Source organism: Heloderma suspectum, chromosome 2 (assembly GCF_057233095.1).
Source record: "Heloderma suspectum isolate Gila_16-S chromosome 2, 16-S_ref, whole genome shotgun sequence".
Taxonomy (NCBI): Eukaryota; Metazoa; Chordata; class Lepidosauria; order Squamata; family Helodermatidae; genus Heloderma; species Heloderma suspectum.
This window is the reverse complement of record NC_139459.1, coordinates 300002014-300022099: the sequence shown is the minus strand read 5'-3', so window position 1 is coordinate 300022099 and position 20086 is coordinate 300002014. Positions and strand designations below refer to the sequence as shown.

Genomic DNA, 20086 nt, shown 5'->3' with positions numbered 1-20086 from the left:
GTAAGCAGTGATGTGGGTTTTCCAGAGAATTTTCTGGAAAGTGTTCCAATGCAAATTACATTAATTTGCATATTCCATTGGAAAATGTTCAGTTTGCACTGGAAAATCACTAGAGAGTGATCTAATTTATCATGTTTACTAAATACAAGTAAAATAAACAACAAAGTTTTAAAAAGTGTCCATGTTAATTTTTTGTTTCGATAAACCACAGGTACATATTTGACATATTTACCTGACATATTTGAGGAATAAAATCAAAGTGCACATAATGCAATTAAATGTCATATTATGTAGACATTTTTATTGGAATACTTGTCAAAATTTAAAGATGATAGCTTATACTTAGAAACAAAGGTTAACACACTAATTCAGCCTTCCCCAACCTGGTGCCCTCCAGATATGTTGGACTACAACTCCGAGCATTCTTCAGTCAGCATGGAAGGCACCAGGTTGAGGGTAGGCTGCACAAATTACTTTTAGCAACCCTAAGAACTACGCATGATATCCTGAGAACCACTCACATATTTCAATACAGTTCAATTCTCTTCCACTGCGGTTGTTGGGACACCTTCAGTTTTACTGTCAATACTTATTAGTTCCATTTCACAATGACACATACATGTATTTCAGTGATTTATGCACATTTTCTCATATACTTCCTAAAGATAATCACCTGAAAACCATTAATTACAATTTTGAAACTGCCAAGCTTGCCTAACATTGTATTTGCAATTGGCATCCATTCATTGTTACTAATAACCTTATGAAATTGAAAGTTTTCTGCCAAAAAATTAGGGATGTTGGAGAATTCCACCATGGACTCCAGTGAGGCCAGATTCATGAGAATCCGGCCCCCTGGAGTCTGTGGTGGAATGGACTACCCCCCCCTCCGAAATTCCCCCCTGGAACGGACCTACCTGGTGGCGGCAGCGGCTCCAGGTCATCTTCTGGCCGCTGCTGGGCTGTGGCCGCAAATGGAGGCCGCTATGCCGGCCGCCATTTGCGTCCCTGCCAAGCTGTGATAGGCTATGTAAGCATCTACATAGCCTATTATGGCAAAAGGCAGAGACGCAAATGGTGGCTGCTACGCCATTTGCGTCCCTGTCTTTTGCCATGATATGCTACGTAGATACTTGCGTAGCCTATCATGGCTTGGCAGGGACACAACTGGCGGCCGGCATGGCGGTTGCCATTTGTGGCTGCAGCCCAGCAGCAGCTGGAAGTCTGGCTGGAGCCAGCCAGGGAGGATTCTGGGGGGGAGGGACGGATCGCCTCCCCCCCACACCATGGACTGCTGGCCAGAACGGGGTAAGTGTTTCGCACACCCCTAGAGAAAATAAAACACTGGAAAATTTTCTGTTATGGGTTTGCAATTTATCTTGATCCCAACCCTCCCAAGTCATATTATGTTTGTCACATAGTGCCAATTTGGGTCCTGGGAATGTCCCTCTGTCCTATTGTACTCTTTGTGTTTTTATTGATGTTAATTTGTTGAAAGCATTCTTCATTAAAGAGTATTATAAGGAAAAGCAGAAACAAGGCATGCATGCATGTGCGTGTGTTGTGGGGAGGAGGTAGGAATTTCTTCACAAGCAAAAACAAAGAAATTAGATTGGGCCTTCCTTGGGACTCTGGGAAGGGTTACCTGTTCCTAGGATGCCCTCCCTCCAACTGAAAAAAAGGAATAATTCATAGTAAATCCAGTGTTCCAGATACTGCAGACTTGCAAGTAATTGTGCAAACACAAACCACCTGTTGGACAACAAATTTGAGAACTGACTCCCTTTCTGGGTGTCTCAAAGTGATTCTTGCTTGCCACAATCCTAAGTCACTGGGCTGATTCATACAATCACCACAGCCCACTGTGGCTTATAAAAATCACAATAGGTTGTGGCCCATGCTGGTGGCCATTTTGAAAATTCCAACCCTGTCGGGGGGTTTCCATGGTTCTGTGATTTGAACCTGTGCAGCTCAGGTTGTTTGAGGGTTAAACAACCCTCAAATAACCCATGGTCTTTTTAAGGTTATTTGAGTAACCCTCAAACAACCCTTGCAGCTCAGGTTTGGATGACATGAGAAACTCTGGCAACCCCTTGCCAGGAGCTGATTATTGAAAATGACCGCTGGCATGCACTGCAGCCTACTAAAAAACCCACAGTGGGCTGCAGTGATAGTGCAAACCTAGTGAGTGTCTAAGTAAAGCATCAGCCTTTAAAGTGTTTTAGGCTGCAGTCCGATCCACACTTCCTTGTGAGTTAGTCCTGTTAAATATAGTTGTATTTCTGAGTAAGCATGCATGGGTTTGGACTTTCAGAATGTTTTTTTTTTGTAAGTGGTTGAATGGAGAATACTTTTGCGAGTGCTAAGGTTGGATATACAGGCATAATTGTTTTTGTAGACACTCTTAACATATTTTTACATAAAGGTGGGCAAAAGGTAATAGTACTAACATGACTGAAGTATAATTATCAATTGAAATGACTATGTATTTGTTTAGGACACGAGCACAGGAAGTGTAAGTAGTTTTGATGGCTGCAGCAGCCCATGTCCTAGCACACCCATCGAACAGAACTATCATAGGCAGCATTCCAACTCAAATAACGGTGAGGGGACTGAAATACACTGGAAACTGATTCCCATCACAGGTAAGTAACAGCTTTATAAGCATACAATCTAAAGTTTTGTATCTTTCAGAGATCCAGTTTTGAAATTAGCAGAGGGATGTGTGTGTTCAACTGCCTATCTCATTTTTGGGGTTCTCTTCTCATCCTTGGGAGCCTCGTGTAGCACAGAGTGGTAGGCAGCAGTATTGCAGCCGAAACTCTCCCCACGACCTGAGTTCGATCCCAGCAGAAGCTGGGTCCTGGGTAGCCGGCTCAGGTCAACTCAGCCCTCCATCCTTATGAGGTCGGTAAAATGAGTACCAAGCATGGTGGGGGAAAGGTAGGCATGACTGGGGAAGGCAATGGCAAGCCACCCTGCTATAGTCTGCCATGAAAATGCCAGTGAGAGTGGCGTCCCTCTAGGAGTCAGCAATGACTCGGTGCTTGCACAGGAGGAACTTTTCCTTTCCTTTCTCATCCTTAGGATATTCCTAATAGTGTTTGGTTACGGCGGTGGAGACTCTCCTTTGTGTGTACTGTAGTATGCCTGAGTTTGGTTTTTAAATAAGCAACTATGCAATAAATGTTGAGATTAGATCAGATGGTTTGCTAGAATTGATCTGTCATACACAGTGTATTGAGCTGGAATTGGGTACATTAGAATTATGTGAGGGAGTCAACTTGGAAGAGACCCAGGATGTCATGAAGTCTTTTAAGTTCCTACCCTGCATTACAGTACATACCATATGATGCCTGAATTGCCAGTTTCTATATTTTTGGGGCCTTCTCTGTTCCCCAGACACTGTTCTGTAGTTGGAAGTAATTTTTTGCCAGACACTGACTTGTTCCTGGATGGTCAGGCTGTAAAGTATGCTCTCTAACAGCAAGAGCTTCACTATTACAAGTGCATGCATTCATACATAGCTCAGGACATTGCGTACACTATTCAAAGAGGTGTTATAAAGAGTATGGAGTTTCCAGAGGGGTAGTTGTGTTAGTCTCTTACAGCAAAAACAACAGTCCTGTCGCACCATAAAAACTAACAAATTTATTACTTATTAATATGTTTTTGTGGACTGGTGTTCCACTTCTGATGCAAGATGTACCTTGAATTCTTTTTTTTTTCTTTATGACTGAAACTTACCAAATGTTCTACTACATTTCCATCAAAATTCGATAGGGAAGCCAAGACATCAGGTGAAATTGCTTCATAGGCTGGATTTGGTCCAGAGGTTGCCATTCCTAATCTAAAGCATTAAATGCAATTTCAGTCTTATTAAAAAAAAAAAAAGTCAAAGGAGGGATACAGAAACTTTCTAGGCAACCTCTTTGTCCAGCAGCATCATAATTTGAAGATGATAATGAACCTCATAGTGGAAAGCATTGCAAAAACAAACTTGTCTTACTGGAGTGTTTCAGGTGTTCTGTTAATTGGCTCTAACCCCCCCGCCCCCAAGAATGAAGTTTTTCTTTTTGTCAGTAGTTATCTTAACTTTTCTAAAAATCTGCAGGCTTGTGCAAGAGCATTTTTAGGCTAGTGTACTGAAAGGAGAGAGAAATATATTAATTATTCTGAGGCTAGTTTCTCAAAGATCCTTTTTTTCAACTGCAAATTGTCCAGTGGAATGCCTTTTTATTGTTGCATCACATTAATTCAACTAATTCCTGATTATCTTCTAAAATGCTGTATTGATACTGGGAAAAGGATTTGTTTGATCAAACAGCAGCAACTATATTTAAACATTCCTGGATTGACTTGCTTTTCGTGGTGGTTTCCGTATTTGTCTTTATGGACTTCAAAGAAAATGACGAGATCTGTACCATAGCATATTCAACTACATTGTATTTTTTTTCATTGAGGAATGCAAAGTCTTTGACACAATATGGGTGTGGAAGCAGCAGTGGCATGGTTAGGTAGCTCAAACCTTCTTAGTACACCAAAAATACTTAAGATAGGAATTCCGAGGCTGCTGCTTTTTGCAGTTTTAATAGATGTAATGAACTCTGGAATTCAAATCTTGAATGAAAAGGAAATTCCATGATATCCAAAGATTCTGGAAATTAATAGCAATCATCATTAATTTTATACTCTCTAAAGTGGGCTATTTTAAATTGGTATTGTAGCACAAAAAGTATGTGAAAGGATGTACTTTATACATATTGAGAAACTCTAAACTTGCTAACTGCTGCTCTCCCTCAGGAGGGGCAGGAAGAGTTCCTGAGGAGCAACTGAGAAAACATGGAGATAACAAAACAGGTGAGAAGGATGGCCTCTATTGCATATGCCCCTTGCTATCCAGATAGCTCAGAAGAAACCTTTTTGTAGTATTGGATTTTCAGCAGGAGACTGAGGGCCAGTTCAGTAGTTTTATGTAGTTGGGGAAATTAATCCACTAAAGCAAGTATATTCAGAGTTTGAACCTTAAGAAATACAGTCCGTTTAAAGCTATATAAGACATAATGTGGGTAATTGTGCAGTTGTACTGAATTTCATGTCTATAGGTCAGAATAGAAAAATTCTGCTTTAAGACTGTAACACTTTACAGTCTTACAGCATTAGCACATAATATTCTTGGCAAAGCTGCCCATTTCTAATCCAAAGTTGCTCTAGTTGCCACTTGAATTGGGGGCAGATCTACGTTTGTATGCATTCCAGCAGTTTCAAGTGTTAGACTGGCCTGTTTTCCACAAGGGAGAGTGTTACAAATTAATATGTCATGAAGAATGATAAATTGGGAGATAAAGAAGGAGAAATCAGTGCGAAAAAGACAAGATGTCGTAACGTAGACACAACCTATGTATTTTGAAGAAATGAAATTGCAAGTATTGTAGTGGTGCTAAATAAACTTTTGGTAGTGTGTTAGTATCATTTGAGAATTTTTTGTATTTCCGCACGAATGGTAGAAATGGGACTTTTAGCTTTAATTACTGTAGGAAGAAATAAGATCCAGAAGCCTCTATCTTCTGACTTGCTTTTGCAGGCAAACAAGTTTTTTCTTTCACTCACACACTGTAAGAATACTTCGTTGTTATCATTCGTACAATAGTACGATTGGAAATATATCAAGTTTTAAGTATTAAATCATGCACATGTGACTGTACAAAGTGCTTTATATTTCTTACTCATCCTCAGAACAACTTGGTAAGGTAGGTTCGTTCTTCCATTTTACAAATAGGGAGCTGAGGCTGAAGTCCTAGCATCCTATGTAAGACCATCCAGATGAATTAATATTGTAACTAAGATTCAAAGTCTGGCTCAAGCCCTTCATAATAAAGTATAATCATATGGAAAACAGCTTCATATTCTATAATTATGTGTATGGTTGTGCTGAGAAATTTGCCTGGAATTTATGCGGGTTTTTTGTCGGTTTGGGGGATTCATAACATAGCGTCCTCAGCATCTTTTTACAGTTATGCTAGATTTTGTCTTGAACTCCAGAAATATCCCAGGGTTACAATGTGTCTATTCAGCTGTTGCATAGGTACGAAGTAGCAGAAGTGCCAACAAGGTGAATGTGTTCTTCCTTGCATAGCCACTGTAGTGTCCTGAGAGGAAAGTGATAGCAGAGATGAGCAAACATTATGCCCATCTGAAACATGCACAGCTTCCAGTACAATTTTCCCTTTGGGCACTACAGGAGAAGTACAAAAGAAAAGTCTTGGAGCTATCTGCATTTGCGGTATTGTACATAACATGTGAAATATGTAACCTTATATCCAAACCAAAGAGAGAAGATCATGATGTTTGTCCCCATTATTAATTTTGCTCTTAGTTTACTGACCATAGCAGAATATTAAATGCTCTGCTTTTGCCTTTATCCTATTCAAACAAGCCTATTGAATAATGCTAGCCCGAATAATCTGTGTTGCTGCCTGATGGAAATCTCTTGATTTGACTCAGAATTTTGTAAGTCATGTTTTATTACTGATAACATTTTAAAAGCATCCCTCTCTTGAATGAAGCTGTTTTTTCACTGTCTTGTTCAGGTAGAATTTCAAGGTTTTGGAGAAAAAACTGTTGAAAATTGATCCAGACTTTGGGGCGGGAGGAGGCTCCCCCCCCCCCAATCTTCATATTTGTTCAATAAAACATTATTGACATTAAAATTTACTGAATCATAGAATAGCAGGGTTGGAAGGGGCCTACAAGGCCATCGAGTCCAACCCCCCTGAAAAATACATGGCCTGAAATACTCTTTGACAATAAATGCTTTCTTTTGAAGTTGCATTTTAGCAGCACAAGAGGCTGTATTGTGCCATGTTTAATGATGTCTAATAGCATTTATTTTTCTATCTTAAGTATATTGCTCATTGCTTCCCATTAAGCACTATGATGGATTTGGGGATGATCAAAGCCTTATAGAGAGAGGAGAAAGGGTAACTCAAAATAAAACAAAGTACTGAAATGAAAAGGTTCTTCTGGAAAATGTGAATTCAACATTGTATCACCATAATACTAAGCTTTCAAACTTGCCTAGGGGGTGTGAGACAGCTTGGTGTGCAGCCCCTCCCTTCCTTGTATAAAAGGGGAAATAAACAACCCCAGCAGAGTGACCTGGTTTGGGTAAAAACTGTGTGAGTTCACACAATTATGGAGGGAAAATAAGCCACAGTGACTTATTTTCCCTCTCTGCGCATGCTGATCATGAGGTGCCTAATTAGCATAATTACTGTCACCAGGAGCTGGTTGCCAGGACATCTGAACCCAGTGAGGGTGGCTGGCTGGGGTGGTTTACAGACCGCCCAGAAACCCATGGCAGAGATTGGATTCGGACAATCGCATAGGGAGAGGAGGCTGTCGTGGCTTCACTTCTCCCCTGCACACATGACTGCCATTTGCATAATTCCGCATGATGCAGTGCAGGTTGGCATGTGGGGGTGGCTTCATATCCAGCCTACAACCTGCGACTTGCAGTAGGGGTTGTAAGGCTTCAGACAACCTGTCAACCCACTCTGTATCGCAGGGAATTATGGAACTGACGGTTGTAGGAGCAGGGAGAGAAGCCACAATGGCTGCTCCTCCCTATGTGATCGTCTGAACACTCCCAGTCACTGCTCCGAAAAGGAACCATGAAAATGGGGGAAGCTAGGATTCCCCCTTTCTGGACTTGCTAGAGACTTGGGGAAGTGTTGAAAAGGTGGAGGACATTGACAAGTTTCGGTTTAACATTTAAAAGTGAGAGGATTTCATTGTCAAGTGGGAAATAATTGTCTCCCCTCCCTTTTTTTTTTGGTGCACCTACTTCTCTCACTTCCCTGCTCCTTTTGACAGCTGAAACATACAAGGAAATTGAAAAGGCAAGGCTACACTTATCAGACAGGCCTGTGCACTTGTGAAAAAGCCCCATTTGCATACTCCCACAGCCTTGAAAAATGAAAAATAAGGTGGCAGACAAGCAACAGTCCCTCTAAAATGCCGTTTGGGCATTGGTGGAGGGGCAGTAACTGGCAAGGGAGGCTGGAGGTGGCACTGGCAAGATAGTGAAGAGCGGCACAGGCTTTTTTGCTTTTCTTGCCGAGTGGCTCTGTAGCCAATCCTGGCAACCCACAATAAAATTGCTCTCTCAGGTTCTGACAACACGATAGCCCTCCATGGGTATGAGCATTCCCTACAACAAGCCATGGGTTCTCAGAGGGGCTTCTTGGCAGAAGTTAAGCTTCCCTGCGGCTGGCTGGCCGGCCATGTTGGGTTGTCGTGTTATGCAAACCCAGTCTGAAGAGCTCTGCTCGAGAGGCGATGATTAGGACTATTTCTCCCCTATATTCCTGCAACTGAGACAGACAACTAAGTGCACATGGCCTAGAACAGAGTCTCTCTGAAGGCTGCACAGTGGGCTGTCTTCCTTTTATTCGTGGAGTGGCCGTGGGGGAATGGGGGAAGAAATGGTCCCACATGCTGCCTCCAGAAAGGACCTCTGTCTTAAATAGGGTCCAGTTTTCAAATAATGTGCAAAGTGGCTAGACTTGCCTTCTCTTTCTATCTCCTGTAAGGAGGACCAAGAAGGTGAGTCCATGACATCTCCTGTATGTTCACCAGCTGCGCAAATGCAAATGATCCAGTTGCTTCATTTCTTTGTCCCTCCTCATGCTAGACAGAGAACACAGGCCAGGGATAGCTTGCTACCTCCTGTTTTTACTCTCATCCTGTCCCTCAGAGACAGAATGGAAGCCCATATTTCAGTCTCCTCCCTTCAGGGTCTGCTTTCTTTATCCCACCCAGATTTAAAGCCTTTAACTCTAAGCCAGAGGAAGGCCACCTTTTTGGGCCTGTGAGCACATTTGGCAATTTGAGAAACTGTGGGCAGCACCATAAAATGGCTGCTGTGGGAGGCGTGGCTAGTCACAAATGACAACCTAAAAATAAGATTGAGTGTAAAGTTCGCACATAATGGCAGCATAATGTGGGTTAATTAACCCACGATTTGCTGGGCTTGTGTGCCATTACTACTTTGAATAGACAATGCCCCACTGGACTGATCAGAGGTTATTTCATGATGTGCAAACCCAGACGCTATGGGTTAATTGTGGGTTAAACAATTCACAGTTAACCTACAATTAGTTCTTAGGTTCCAAACAACAAAAAGGACCTACCATGCTGTCTGGGGGTTGGTGGAAGTTGTAGGACTTCTTTTGTCTAAACATGCATAGGATTGCACCCTTAAAGAATTTTGGAATAGTCAACAAATTACTATGATTGGTAGCTAAATTTTTGTCGATACAAAGCAGAGGAAAGTTTGGCATAATCTGACGATTGAGTATGCTGTTGTTTTTTTCCTTTTGTTAAACGTCATATTCACATTTTGATAAACATTTGGCTAAATGCAACAGTTCTCATGGTCTTTAGTGATTTAAGAGTAGAAATAGAAATTTTGAGAGATGACCCTTAAAAGGGGTTGTTCAATACAACTTGTTAATAGGAGTTGATGTTGATAGGAGCTTAGCAGAACAAGTCTGTAGTCCATAGAGAGTGTCCCAGGGACCATAGGATTTCTTGGATTCTCCTTCTCGAAGCCACAGACAGTGCTATGTGCAGCCATAGATATAATATGATTCCTCTCCCCCACACTCTCACAGCCGTTACGGAAAGAATTGCGGTGCCTGCGTTCCGAGATTGCAAAAGCAGCTTTGGAGGACCTCATAGAGGTCAAAAAGGAGAGATTCTGGTGGGTGGGGAGGGGAAAGGAGAGGTCTGGATACAAAAAATGCTATGGTCTCTCCAGCCCCACACCTGCCAGTGTGCCTCTGCTAGACTGGATCAAAAGCCTGTTTAGAGGGAAAAAATGTAAAAGGATGATGGGGGCAAAAATCACCTCAGTTGCTCCTCCCAACCTATTGGCAACAGTCCAGCAGGGCATATGATACTCAGAAGCTTCTGATATTGGAGGCATCTGTCTAGTGGGTATCAACCCAATAGGGTTGCGGCCCAACACTGATTTGTTTCCCAGTGCTCCCTTAGTGGCTGATCTGTTTGTATACAGTGTTTGACGGTAGAACCGGAGCTCTAATTGTTAAGCTTAACACCCCCTGCTCCCCCCCCCCCGTTTTAATGATTTACAGGAGTGTTAGTCAAAACCCATTTTACTCTGCTGTGAAAGTTGCAAGCCAAAAGTGGAATCAGCTCAGTGAAACCTTGACTGTTTTCTGTGTTTATCAGTTGTGCTATTAATAATTTGATAAAACTAATCATCTTTTTTTGCCAGCAATGTGTGCCAATGGTTCAAAGGGTTCTTGAGTGTTTGCAGAACACAAATGAGATTTGTTTAAAAGTTTCTAGTGCAGTCCTTTAATTTCGTATGACAAATGTCCATTCAGAAGTCTCTATACCCTTTATCTTATGTTAAACTACCAAGTGATTTGTAGTTCAAATCGTACTACCAAGTGATTTGTACGTCTTTGGTGCTTCATGTTTTCTGCACGCTCCAGTGTTAAGCATTATTGCCAATCCAGCATATTTATTAAGCTCTGCATTCCTCATGTTAAAAAATACAGGAGGGAAACCTCTTGTTGAAGTTTTTCTTAAATAACATAACCTGTTAACGTGTGAATAGTTTATAGATAATATTATTTTCCTGGGAGCAATAGTAAGTTAGACATACATGCATAGCTGGAACATTAGAGTGGCATGCAGACAAAATTAATATTGGATTAAAAGATAAGATTTTGTATACAATTGGCAATAGTTACCAAAATAATAGAATATTTTTTGTGGTTGGCGTTTGAGGATTGATGGTTTCCATGTAGTTTGCATTTTTCTCTGATATTCTTTATTTTCGTGTCTGGAGTTTTAGAAATGTTGTATCCGGAACTAACAAAAATAAATGTGGGAGAAAAGCCAAATAGCAGCAACAAAAAAATCCTATGTCTTGTGCCACAGAGCTCATCAGGCAGAGTCATCTAGCACTGCCTGCCATAATAAATGCCTTGCTACTAAAATGGCAGGTACAGGACTGGCTACCTGATTCCTGGGCCTCTAGAAAGCTTTTCCCTTATGCTGTTCCACTTGCTACTGTGACAGGAACAGCAGTGCTGCACTGGTGCTGAGGCTGTGTTCATGAAGTTGTATAAGAGCATCAGATGTAAATTAGACCCATAGGCCTAATTTAGTGAGCTTTTGTTCTAACGTAATAGGTAAGGTGGTTAGACTACAATACTGAAAAAATGGCTCACGTGTAGCTTGAAATGGTTAACATATTCTTAATAGTTGTCAATTAAATGCACTTCAGCAAATTTATTGCTGTGGACTATAAATGTGTAATGCATATTGACTCTTCCTGTGCAGGCTTGAAATCTCCAGATGAGTCATTGGCTTATTCACCACCAAAGGATGCATCTGAAAATGACCCCCGGGTAATAAACAGGCAAAGAAGTTCTGATTATCAGTGTGCATACTCTGCATTTTCAGACATACAAAAGGGAAGGATAGAAGATGGAGTGTATACAGGTCAAGAAGAGAAATGTGAAGATGAGAGTGAACTTGAGAGAAATCACTGTGTGGCAAGTGAACACTCTATAAGTAGAATAATTGAAACAGTGATATTAGAAGAATACAATCTCTTTATCAGTAAGATCCAGGATATTTTGCAGCAGAAGAATATTATGTATGTTGGTGGAATATCCAAGCCTGTCCTTTCAGCTCAGGAAAGGGTCATGAAACTTTCTGAATATATATGTTTACAGGCATCAAATACTGCTGTCCAGGAATATGTAGAGAGACTGAGTGAAAAGCTCAACAATGTTGCTTTGTCATCGTCCTATGGTATCCAGAGTATGCCAGTTACTTCCAGTCCTGGGCCACCAGATGATTCAGTTACTGACACTGGATTGAATCCACCATCAGAAGAGGTTGTACCTCTTCCAAGAGATTTTGACATGGGACAGTTTCCAGAACTACCATGTAACAGTGTAGAAGGAGATTCAAACATTAATGAGCAGCATCCGTTGCTGAATTTGAACACAGGAAAAGAACAGAGCCCAGTGAGCACCAACACAGAGGTGAAGTTGACAGCTGATCCAAACATGTCTACTGCTGACCCTTTGCAACAAACAGATAAGATCCCGGAGCCTGTAGATAACTCAAACATTACAACCCAGCCAGCCCTGGCTGGTTTAATAAGCCAATTAAAACCTGAAGTGTTTGACAGCATTGTCAAAATTATTAAAGATGTACAAAAAAACATTGTGAAATTCTACATTCATGAAGAACAAGAAAGTATACTTTGCAAAGAAATAAAGGTATGCTTTCCTTTTTAATCAAGTCTCTGTGTATTGAGGTTATCTGCATGCTTCTTAGCAGGATATTTGGGAAATAAATTCGTGCTTGCCTAATACACGTTATTGGGAGAAGTTTAAGCATGGCACTGAGGCAGTCATTAATAAGTCATATCTTAGCTCATATATTTTTTGTATTTGCAGTTTAATTGTGTGTTCTTTGTAAATCACCCTTGTAATATAATTGAAGTGGTGTAGAAATACAATAATTACTCAAGCCATTACTATGTTGAATGAGGACAAAAGCAAGGTACACAGAATTGTTTACAACAAAACAAAGAGTGTTTACAGTGTGTTAAAAAGCAGTTGATACTAGAAAGCATTTTCCTTGTATAGACTTATTAAGGGTGGTAAGATTAATTTTTCTCTTGACAAGTCTATTTAGGATGCTGCAAGACTGGAAAATTGCTTGTTGGTTTTACAATAACATCATGATGTTGCAGGCAGAATAGCGTAATACGTTTTGCAAAGCATGCTAAGTAATCAAACATAACTGATGTAAAGCATGTTGTTTTACTAAGTTTCCTGATAATTAAATATGTTCGCTGGATATTTTAAATGTACTGTATTGGTTTAATACTTTCTATCCTTGGTTTAGGAATACCTTGTTAAACTAGGTAATACAGAGTGCCATCCTGAGCAGTTCTTGAGAAGAAGAGCTGACTTGGATAAGTTGCTTATAATTATTCAAAATGAAGATATTGCCAATCTAATTCATAAGGTATGTGAAATACGCAACCAACACTTCTGTGCATTAAAGTGGCTCTGATAATTTGTTGTGTTGCTGAGTAAATCTAACAGTGTCTTTTCCAGTCAAGTCTCGATTGGCATTTATAGGCTGTGTTGATAAGCTGCGGTGCATAAACATAGAGAAGTGCAATGGCCAATGTATAATCTGCAGTAATTTATTTTCATTGTATTATTATCTAATTATAATCGTATACTTTCTTTAGATACCATGTTTAGTAGCTTTGAAGAGGCAATCGTGTGTCAATTTTGCTGGTGTTGACAGTTTGGATGATGTGAAAAATCATACCTATAATGAATTATTTGTTTCTGGTGGCTTCATTGTCTCTGATGAATCTGTTCTCAATCCCGAGTTGGTCTCAGTTGGTAAGATGTTAATTTTTAATATAGCCAAGGGCAGAGTTTGAAGAACATTTCAGATTCCTAATTTACCTGTGTAATTTCTAGGTGCTCAAGTAGCCAATTACCAGTTTGTGTTTAAATCTTCAGTGGTTTTGTTTTAAAATACTGCTGTGGAATTCTGTTGTATAGGGTAGGATTTCTTATATCACTAAAACCCACTAGTTGTGAAAACATTGCTCAATCATAAATAAAAGTTGTTCTAAAGTGCCTCAGCTCTAGGTGCTATACAAAAGTAAAAGCAAATCGGCTTCTAGCCACAGGCACACAAATGTGGGTTAGCCATTATTGCTGTTTTTGGCTAGCAATAAGGTCCAGCACAGATTAAATATTCCTGATTTCCTAATGACTGGGAGATTTGGGGCATATGCTGCAGGCTTGCACTATCCATCCTCCTCCGTTTCATAGCATGATGTAGTGTTAAATCCATATCAGTGGTAACTCTGGTTAATGGTAACCAGATTCTCATGTACACATATGGACTCACTTCACATCCTGGTTAATCTTAACCATGGTTAGCTCCAATGCCCATGTAACACTAGACCATGGCTAAAGCAAAGCAGAGTTCTGCTTGGAAAAAAGGGGGTAGTGAGCCTGTGTATACTCCCAGTCTCCTAATTGTATTTAGGAGATTGGGATATGGACCCTCACCATTTGATGCTATCTACAGTGTTTTCCAACAAATGATGTAAGTTCATACCATTGATCCTGACTATGAATTTCTAAAATGGGAAACTTTTATACTACTAGTTCAAAGGATTGTCTAGTTTTCAACCAATGTTTGTTACTTTATGAAAATCTTGTTTTCTTTAGAAGTAATCACCACATGCAAATATAAAAACACAGTAGACCGAGCAGTAAAATTTTGCCTGTGATAATTACTCCATGCTTCTGAAAACGTTCTGTGAAACAAGAATGCTGGGAAAAGTTCAATTCTGAGACTGCTAAAATTAGAATGATGCAGTGGAAAGAGAAATAATTTTAGATGTAATTGACTTCTAGAATTTAAAAGGAGCTGTACTGGATCAGACCAAAGGTCCATTTATTCAGGCATCTTGTTTCCCATAGTGGCCAACCAAATGCTTCTAAGGAGATCACAAGCAAGGCATGAAGGCAATAACCTCCTCCCACTACTGATCCCCAGCAGTCCATATTCAGTGGGATACTGCCTCTGAACCTAAAGGCTCCACTCAGTCATTGTAACTGGTAGCTGTTGATATGATATCATGAATTTGTCTAATCCCCCTTTGAAGCCATCTAAGATAGTTGCCATTATCCCATTTTACTTTGTTTTCAAAATCAGATAAGCTTAAGAGTTTTCTGAAGTTCCTTGAAGAGTTGAGTACTCCAGATGGAAAGTGGCAATGGAAAGTTCACTGTAAAATACAGAAAAAATTGAAGGAACTTGGGAGGCAAGTATTCTTTCTTGGGTATCCAAATATTATAAACATCTGGGAATAACAAAATCATAGAATTTAGTCAGTTTTAGAATGTTGAAATAGCTTCATGGTCCTATCATGCTTTCAGCCACTTTTGCAGCTGCATTCTTTTGCTCTTCATATTAGTTTCATGCCCATGTTTAAAAAAAAAATTTTTTGCCTTCACAGGTCACCTTTTCCAAAGCAACACTTTCATTTAATAATTCTGCTTTCATTTTAAATGTTATTTAGGTTGTACTTACTGTTTGTTCTGAAAAAGTAAGGAACTAGCTTGTACATTTTTATCTAAGATGTCTGCGTTATGGTATATGCACATACCACACCTGCTTTTAAACAACGAAGGCTCCTTGCTCTTCCTCCACAGAACAAATACAAATGCCACAAGCTTGCTGACACTACTGAATGCTTATCAAAAGAAACATATGGTTGAGATTCTGTCGTACCATAGCTGTGATTCTCAAACTCGAAATCCTCCAGAATTAGATTGCCTCATAAGACTTCAAGCTCAGAATATACAACAAAGGCACATTGTCTTCTTGACAGGTAGGAAATCACTATTGGGATTGTCCTTTAAAGTAAGTGTGTGTGTGTGTGTGTGTATAAACTGAAGCATGTTTTTGTTTTCTCTTAGAAAAGAATGTGCTAACATTTGGGACTTACACTGATTATGGAATTGTGGTCACTACAGTTGATTACTTCATGCACAACTTTAAAAGCCTTGTTGGCTACCATAATTCAATTACTGAAGACAACTGCCTTTCTGCCCCTATTGATCATGAAAGACAATCAGGTAAATAACATGTTTCATTAATTTTGCTTACCTATAGATAGCTAGCAATGGGGAAGGGGTATCTTGGTGTCTCTACTAATTATAATTGAAATAGCAATAGGTCCAAGTTGCAGTTCACAATTTAAACTGAAAAGTGGAATGTAGTGCTGTGTGGCATCTTAAAATATAATTGGTCTAATGGGGTATCCAAGACATTCCGATTACATGTAGTGGGATTATGAGAAAGCTAGTGGAGATGAGGTTTGTCAGTAGTGAGTGAGGGTGTCAGTAATTGTGTTAGGTAATTTTCATATCAAATACTGACCTAATGTATAACTTTAGATGCTGTTTTGACATTAAATCCTTTGGAGCTGGAAGTTGGGGTTTCCCAACAGTAAGCATGAACACATTTCGCAGAAGCTTTTAGCATCGGAATATCCGGACGCTCACACAGAGGGTTAAATGTGTGTTGAGTAAGTGAACAAAAATGACAGAAGACCAGCCCTTAAGTGATATGCGACTTTCAGACCTGAAGCCTAACACTGTGTGAGTAGTGCGTAGTATTTTTAAACACGTTTTTTATTTCAATAGAGTAGGATTTTTCTCTTCTTAATGTAGTTCTTGTAGAAAATGATGAGAAGGATGAGGAGGACATGTCTTTGGATTCAGGGGATGAAGCATCACAAATAGAAGTTTGCAATGATGCCTCAAAGTATGATTCCCACTTGGAAGCTTTTCAGACAGAGACCAAAGGATCACTTGGAACAGACTCTAAGCAAAGCTTTCAAACTGATGCACTGCTGTCTACTGAAGGACGACACTGCCTTCTGACAGAACATGCTTCTAAAATTGACATGCAGGATATACAGCCAGTTACTCCTGTTTCTACAACATGCTGTACTGAAGGAGAGAGAACTAATGCAGTTGAACAAGTTCCTCTCAATAACTTTCAGATTTACAATAGACAGTTAAGTGTGCCCCATCAGTTCAGTCATTTTAATGTTCTCACTCATCAGACATTTCTGGGAACAACGTACCCCATGTCTACAAGTCAGAACCAAGAAGGTGGGAACTACTTTCTGACAGCCTACAGCCAGAACATGGATACGGACCAGTCTTCATCTCCCAGTAATTGGGATGTCAGTTGTGAATCTTCCAGGGTGTTTTCCAAGCAGAATTAAGCAAAGCTGAAATGTTTTTTTATAATTTGTTGTGGACTTTTCTGTTTAAAAAAAGTGAATTAACTGTTTTTATTCTCCGATCTAAACATTTCCTGTCTCTTATCTCAAATGTTTTCCTGTCTTATTTAAATCATGAATGGTCTGTACCAGGTGAAGCACCTGAAGTTTGAAATAAATATATATATTTTTTAACATTTATTGTACTTGAATGAACTTGTTTGGCACTTTTAAGTTTTTACATTTTGTAGTTCATGTGTAATTGAGGCTTCCAACTTGAAGTCTGTCTTACTGTAAACTGAATGTTTGCCTGAAGCATATGTGAAAGGCAAAGGCTTCATTTTTAAAGCAAAGTGTAACAGGATATTCAAACCACCTTTTCTTTATCAAAGCTGTTATGTATGTATGTGAAAGTTTTGTACAAAATCTTTATATAGCTATAAAGGCAGTTCTAGTTACTTTATCAAATATCCTGGATTTTTGGCGACATACCTCAGTTAGAACAAACAATGGGTGCAGTTCATTTTGAAAATAAAAAAATCATCCAGATGGGACCTAGTAGCAAGTTGCATTTTGTCTTGCATTCTGTTTCCAGGAAATAGATGCAGCAAAAGGGTTTTTTTGCTTTTGTCACTATAAATCAGATTGTACAGTAATCAAAAACACATGACATATGTGTTACTGTTCCAAGCCTAAAGCTCAAATTTTTCATATCAGTATTGCAATATTAAAATTAATCTCAAATGCAGATAAGTACTGTAGCGACTGTTTGGACACAATGCTTGCAGGCAGTGGTAGCTGGTGACTCCAGTTCCGGAGGGGCTGATTCCACGGGTTTTAGCCACTTTGGAGATAAGGTTCAGCACCTTGGATAGCACCGTTAGAGTTTTGGCTGGTAGTAACAAACCCAGAATGGAATCACCACTCCTCTGGTACGAGTCACCAGATGCCACTGCTTACAGGTCAATTCTATATAGCACAGGTGGGAAACATGTGGCCTTCCAGCTGTTAGACTGCAACTCCCATCTTCCCTTACATCTGGAGGGCCACACATCTCTCATTGCTGCTATATAGTAAGTGCACTGACTTCACTGAAATTAGGGGGCTTAAGGACATCTAATTCTGCATGGAGTTGCAACCTTAATACACTATTAAGTGTAATTTCTCTTATTGGCAGACTGCCATGATACAGGATTCTGGGTCTGAGTTTTTATTCAAGGCCTAACTGGAGAGAAGGCTATGATATGTAATTACAGGCCTCTTACATATGTAGTGGGGTGTTCTGTTTATTAATAAGAACTTAGCACTGTTCATGGTGTCTAAAACTCAGTCTCCTCTCCCACATCCCACAGATGTGCAGCATCCCACAACATAAAATACCATCAGTCTGTGTAATACTAATTCTGAGAACAGAAGAGATTGTTTTTGATTATATACATCATCTGCCATAAAAATGGCATGTGCTGTACAATAAAAAATGAAAAGCTAAAAGTCTAATTTAAACTACGTATTTACTTGATTAGAATGCTGGAGTAGAAGCAGGTCATTTAAGCATTAAATAAGTAGGCAAGGAAAGCCTTTGGAGAAGGCCTTAAATGTGGGCTGAAGCAAAGCAAACTTTGGTAATGGCTGAGTGTTTGATTTGGACACAAGGATGGCAGACATGAATAGAGTGGTCCAAGAGGTCTATTTATGGGTAAAGTGATTGGGCAAGCTAGAACCTTCTCACAGCTCATGTTTGAGCAGTGGTAATGGGAAAGTGAAGAAGAGTGAGGAGGACATTGCTATCTGGAGACTCTAATCCATAGTATATTTTTAAGAGTGATAGAGAGGGGGCAGGTTTTAAATGTTACTTGAGGAGAACTTGCACATAGAACTTGGATGTACAGCAGAAACTGAAAAGATTCAATTACATGAAAGGGATGAGTGATGTGCATATTTGCCTTAATAATTTTACAGTATTACTAAAACAGTTGTAAATGGCCAGCAACCTTGTCAGTTATGGGAGATAAGAACTGTCTCACAATCAGGCAGGTAAGCATTATAAAGCAAATGTGGAGTAGTGGATAGTGTGCTGGACTAGGACTGGGGAGCCCCAGTTAAAATCCATACTCTACCATGAAGCTCACTAAGCAACTTAATGCCACCCTTTCTTAGCCTAACCTACCTCATAGGGTTATTGTGAGGATAAAACATGTTGTAGCTGTGGGAAAAATAACTATGCCATCTTGAGCTCTTCAGAGGAAATAAGGGATATAAATGGTGTTCTTAGGCCACTTGTGACTACAATAGGTATGCATAGGCCAGGTTAGAAAAACAAAGTTGTAGGTTAGGATTTGTTTGCAAGATTGCAAGCCATGAGTTCCATGAGTTATTACAGTAGAGACAAAGCCAAGACTGGTTCTAGGTTTGAGGGGGCCATAGGCAGATCACCCCCTGGTGGGGTCTAGTGGGTGGTAGTACTCCCAAGCATAATCAGGCCTCTGTGTCTAGGCAGTGTTGTTCTGGGGCACTGAGAAATTAAAATGGCAGCTAGTTTCAGATGCCCAGCACTGATCAGAGCAGCACTTGGCTACTACCATAAATGTTGAAGGAAATTTTACTCATTTCTTGTTTTCTCTGCGTGGTCTGATTTGATTGTTTCAGTTTATGAGTATGTACTTGTAAGTGTATTCAGCAGAAAAGCTGACGACATACACTGTATTTAGCCGCTACTGCAATCCAATGTTCAAGTCAGCTAGACAAACAAAATTATTTTCTGCCTAGGGGGTGTAAAAATTTTAAACTGGTGTTGTGGGAACGTCATGCTGACATTGCAAGGAAATGTACTCTATACAAATAGCTTTTTCTTCTGAACATTACATCTCTTTTCATGTTCTATTTAATTTATATCCTGGCCGTCCTCACAAAGAACCCATGGCAGCTAACAGCCTATATAAAACACAGTACACCACATAAACAAGACTCTAAAACCACAAATATATAATAAAATACAATAAAACCATCAGCAATCGAGCAGTCAAAACCAAATAGAACACTTGCCTATACCCTCAAAACCTGTACAAATAAATAGGTTTTTAACTGGCATCCAAATGACAGCAGTGTGGGGGCAGCTGAATCTTTACCAGAAATGAGTCCATAGCTATGGTACTGCCACCAAAAGGGGGCTGCCATGTGTGGTAG

At 39.8% G+C, this 20086-nt stretch overlaps 1 protein-coding gene across 6 annotated transcripts in view; it reads left to right on the top strand.

The window, feature by feature from the left end:
• TASOR (transcription activation suppressor) overlaps positions 1-20086 on the top strand; it is a 70905-nt gene that overhangs the window by 36161 nt on the left and 14658 nt on the right. The window contains exons 16-25 of one of the 6 annotated variants that reach the window (XR_014788526.1): positions 2498-2645; positions 4804-4860; positions 11383-12335; positions 12970-13092; positions 13325-13484; positions 14821-14929; positions 15321-15499; positions 15588-15746; positions 16068-16271; positions 16742-17098. Coding sequence is in view for 5 of the 6 variants with exons in the window: in XM_084840037.1 (XP_084696163.1) it covers positions 2498-2645; positions 4804-4860; positions 11383-12335; positions 12970-13092; positions 13325-13484; positions 14821-14929; positions 15321-15499; positions 15588-15746; positions 16344-16906 (2451 nt within the window). In the remaining variant the exon portion in view is untranslated. Of the gene's footprint in view, positions 1-2497; positions 2646-4803; positions 4861-11382; positions 12336-12969; positions 13093-13324; positions 13485-14820; positions 14930-15320; positions 15500-15587; positions 15747-16067; positions 17099-20086 lie in introns of those variants that run through there. The other 5 variants (XM_084840037.1, XM_084840039.1, XM_084840040.1 and 2 more) reach the window with 5 other exon arrangements.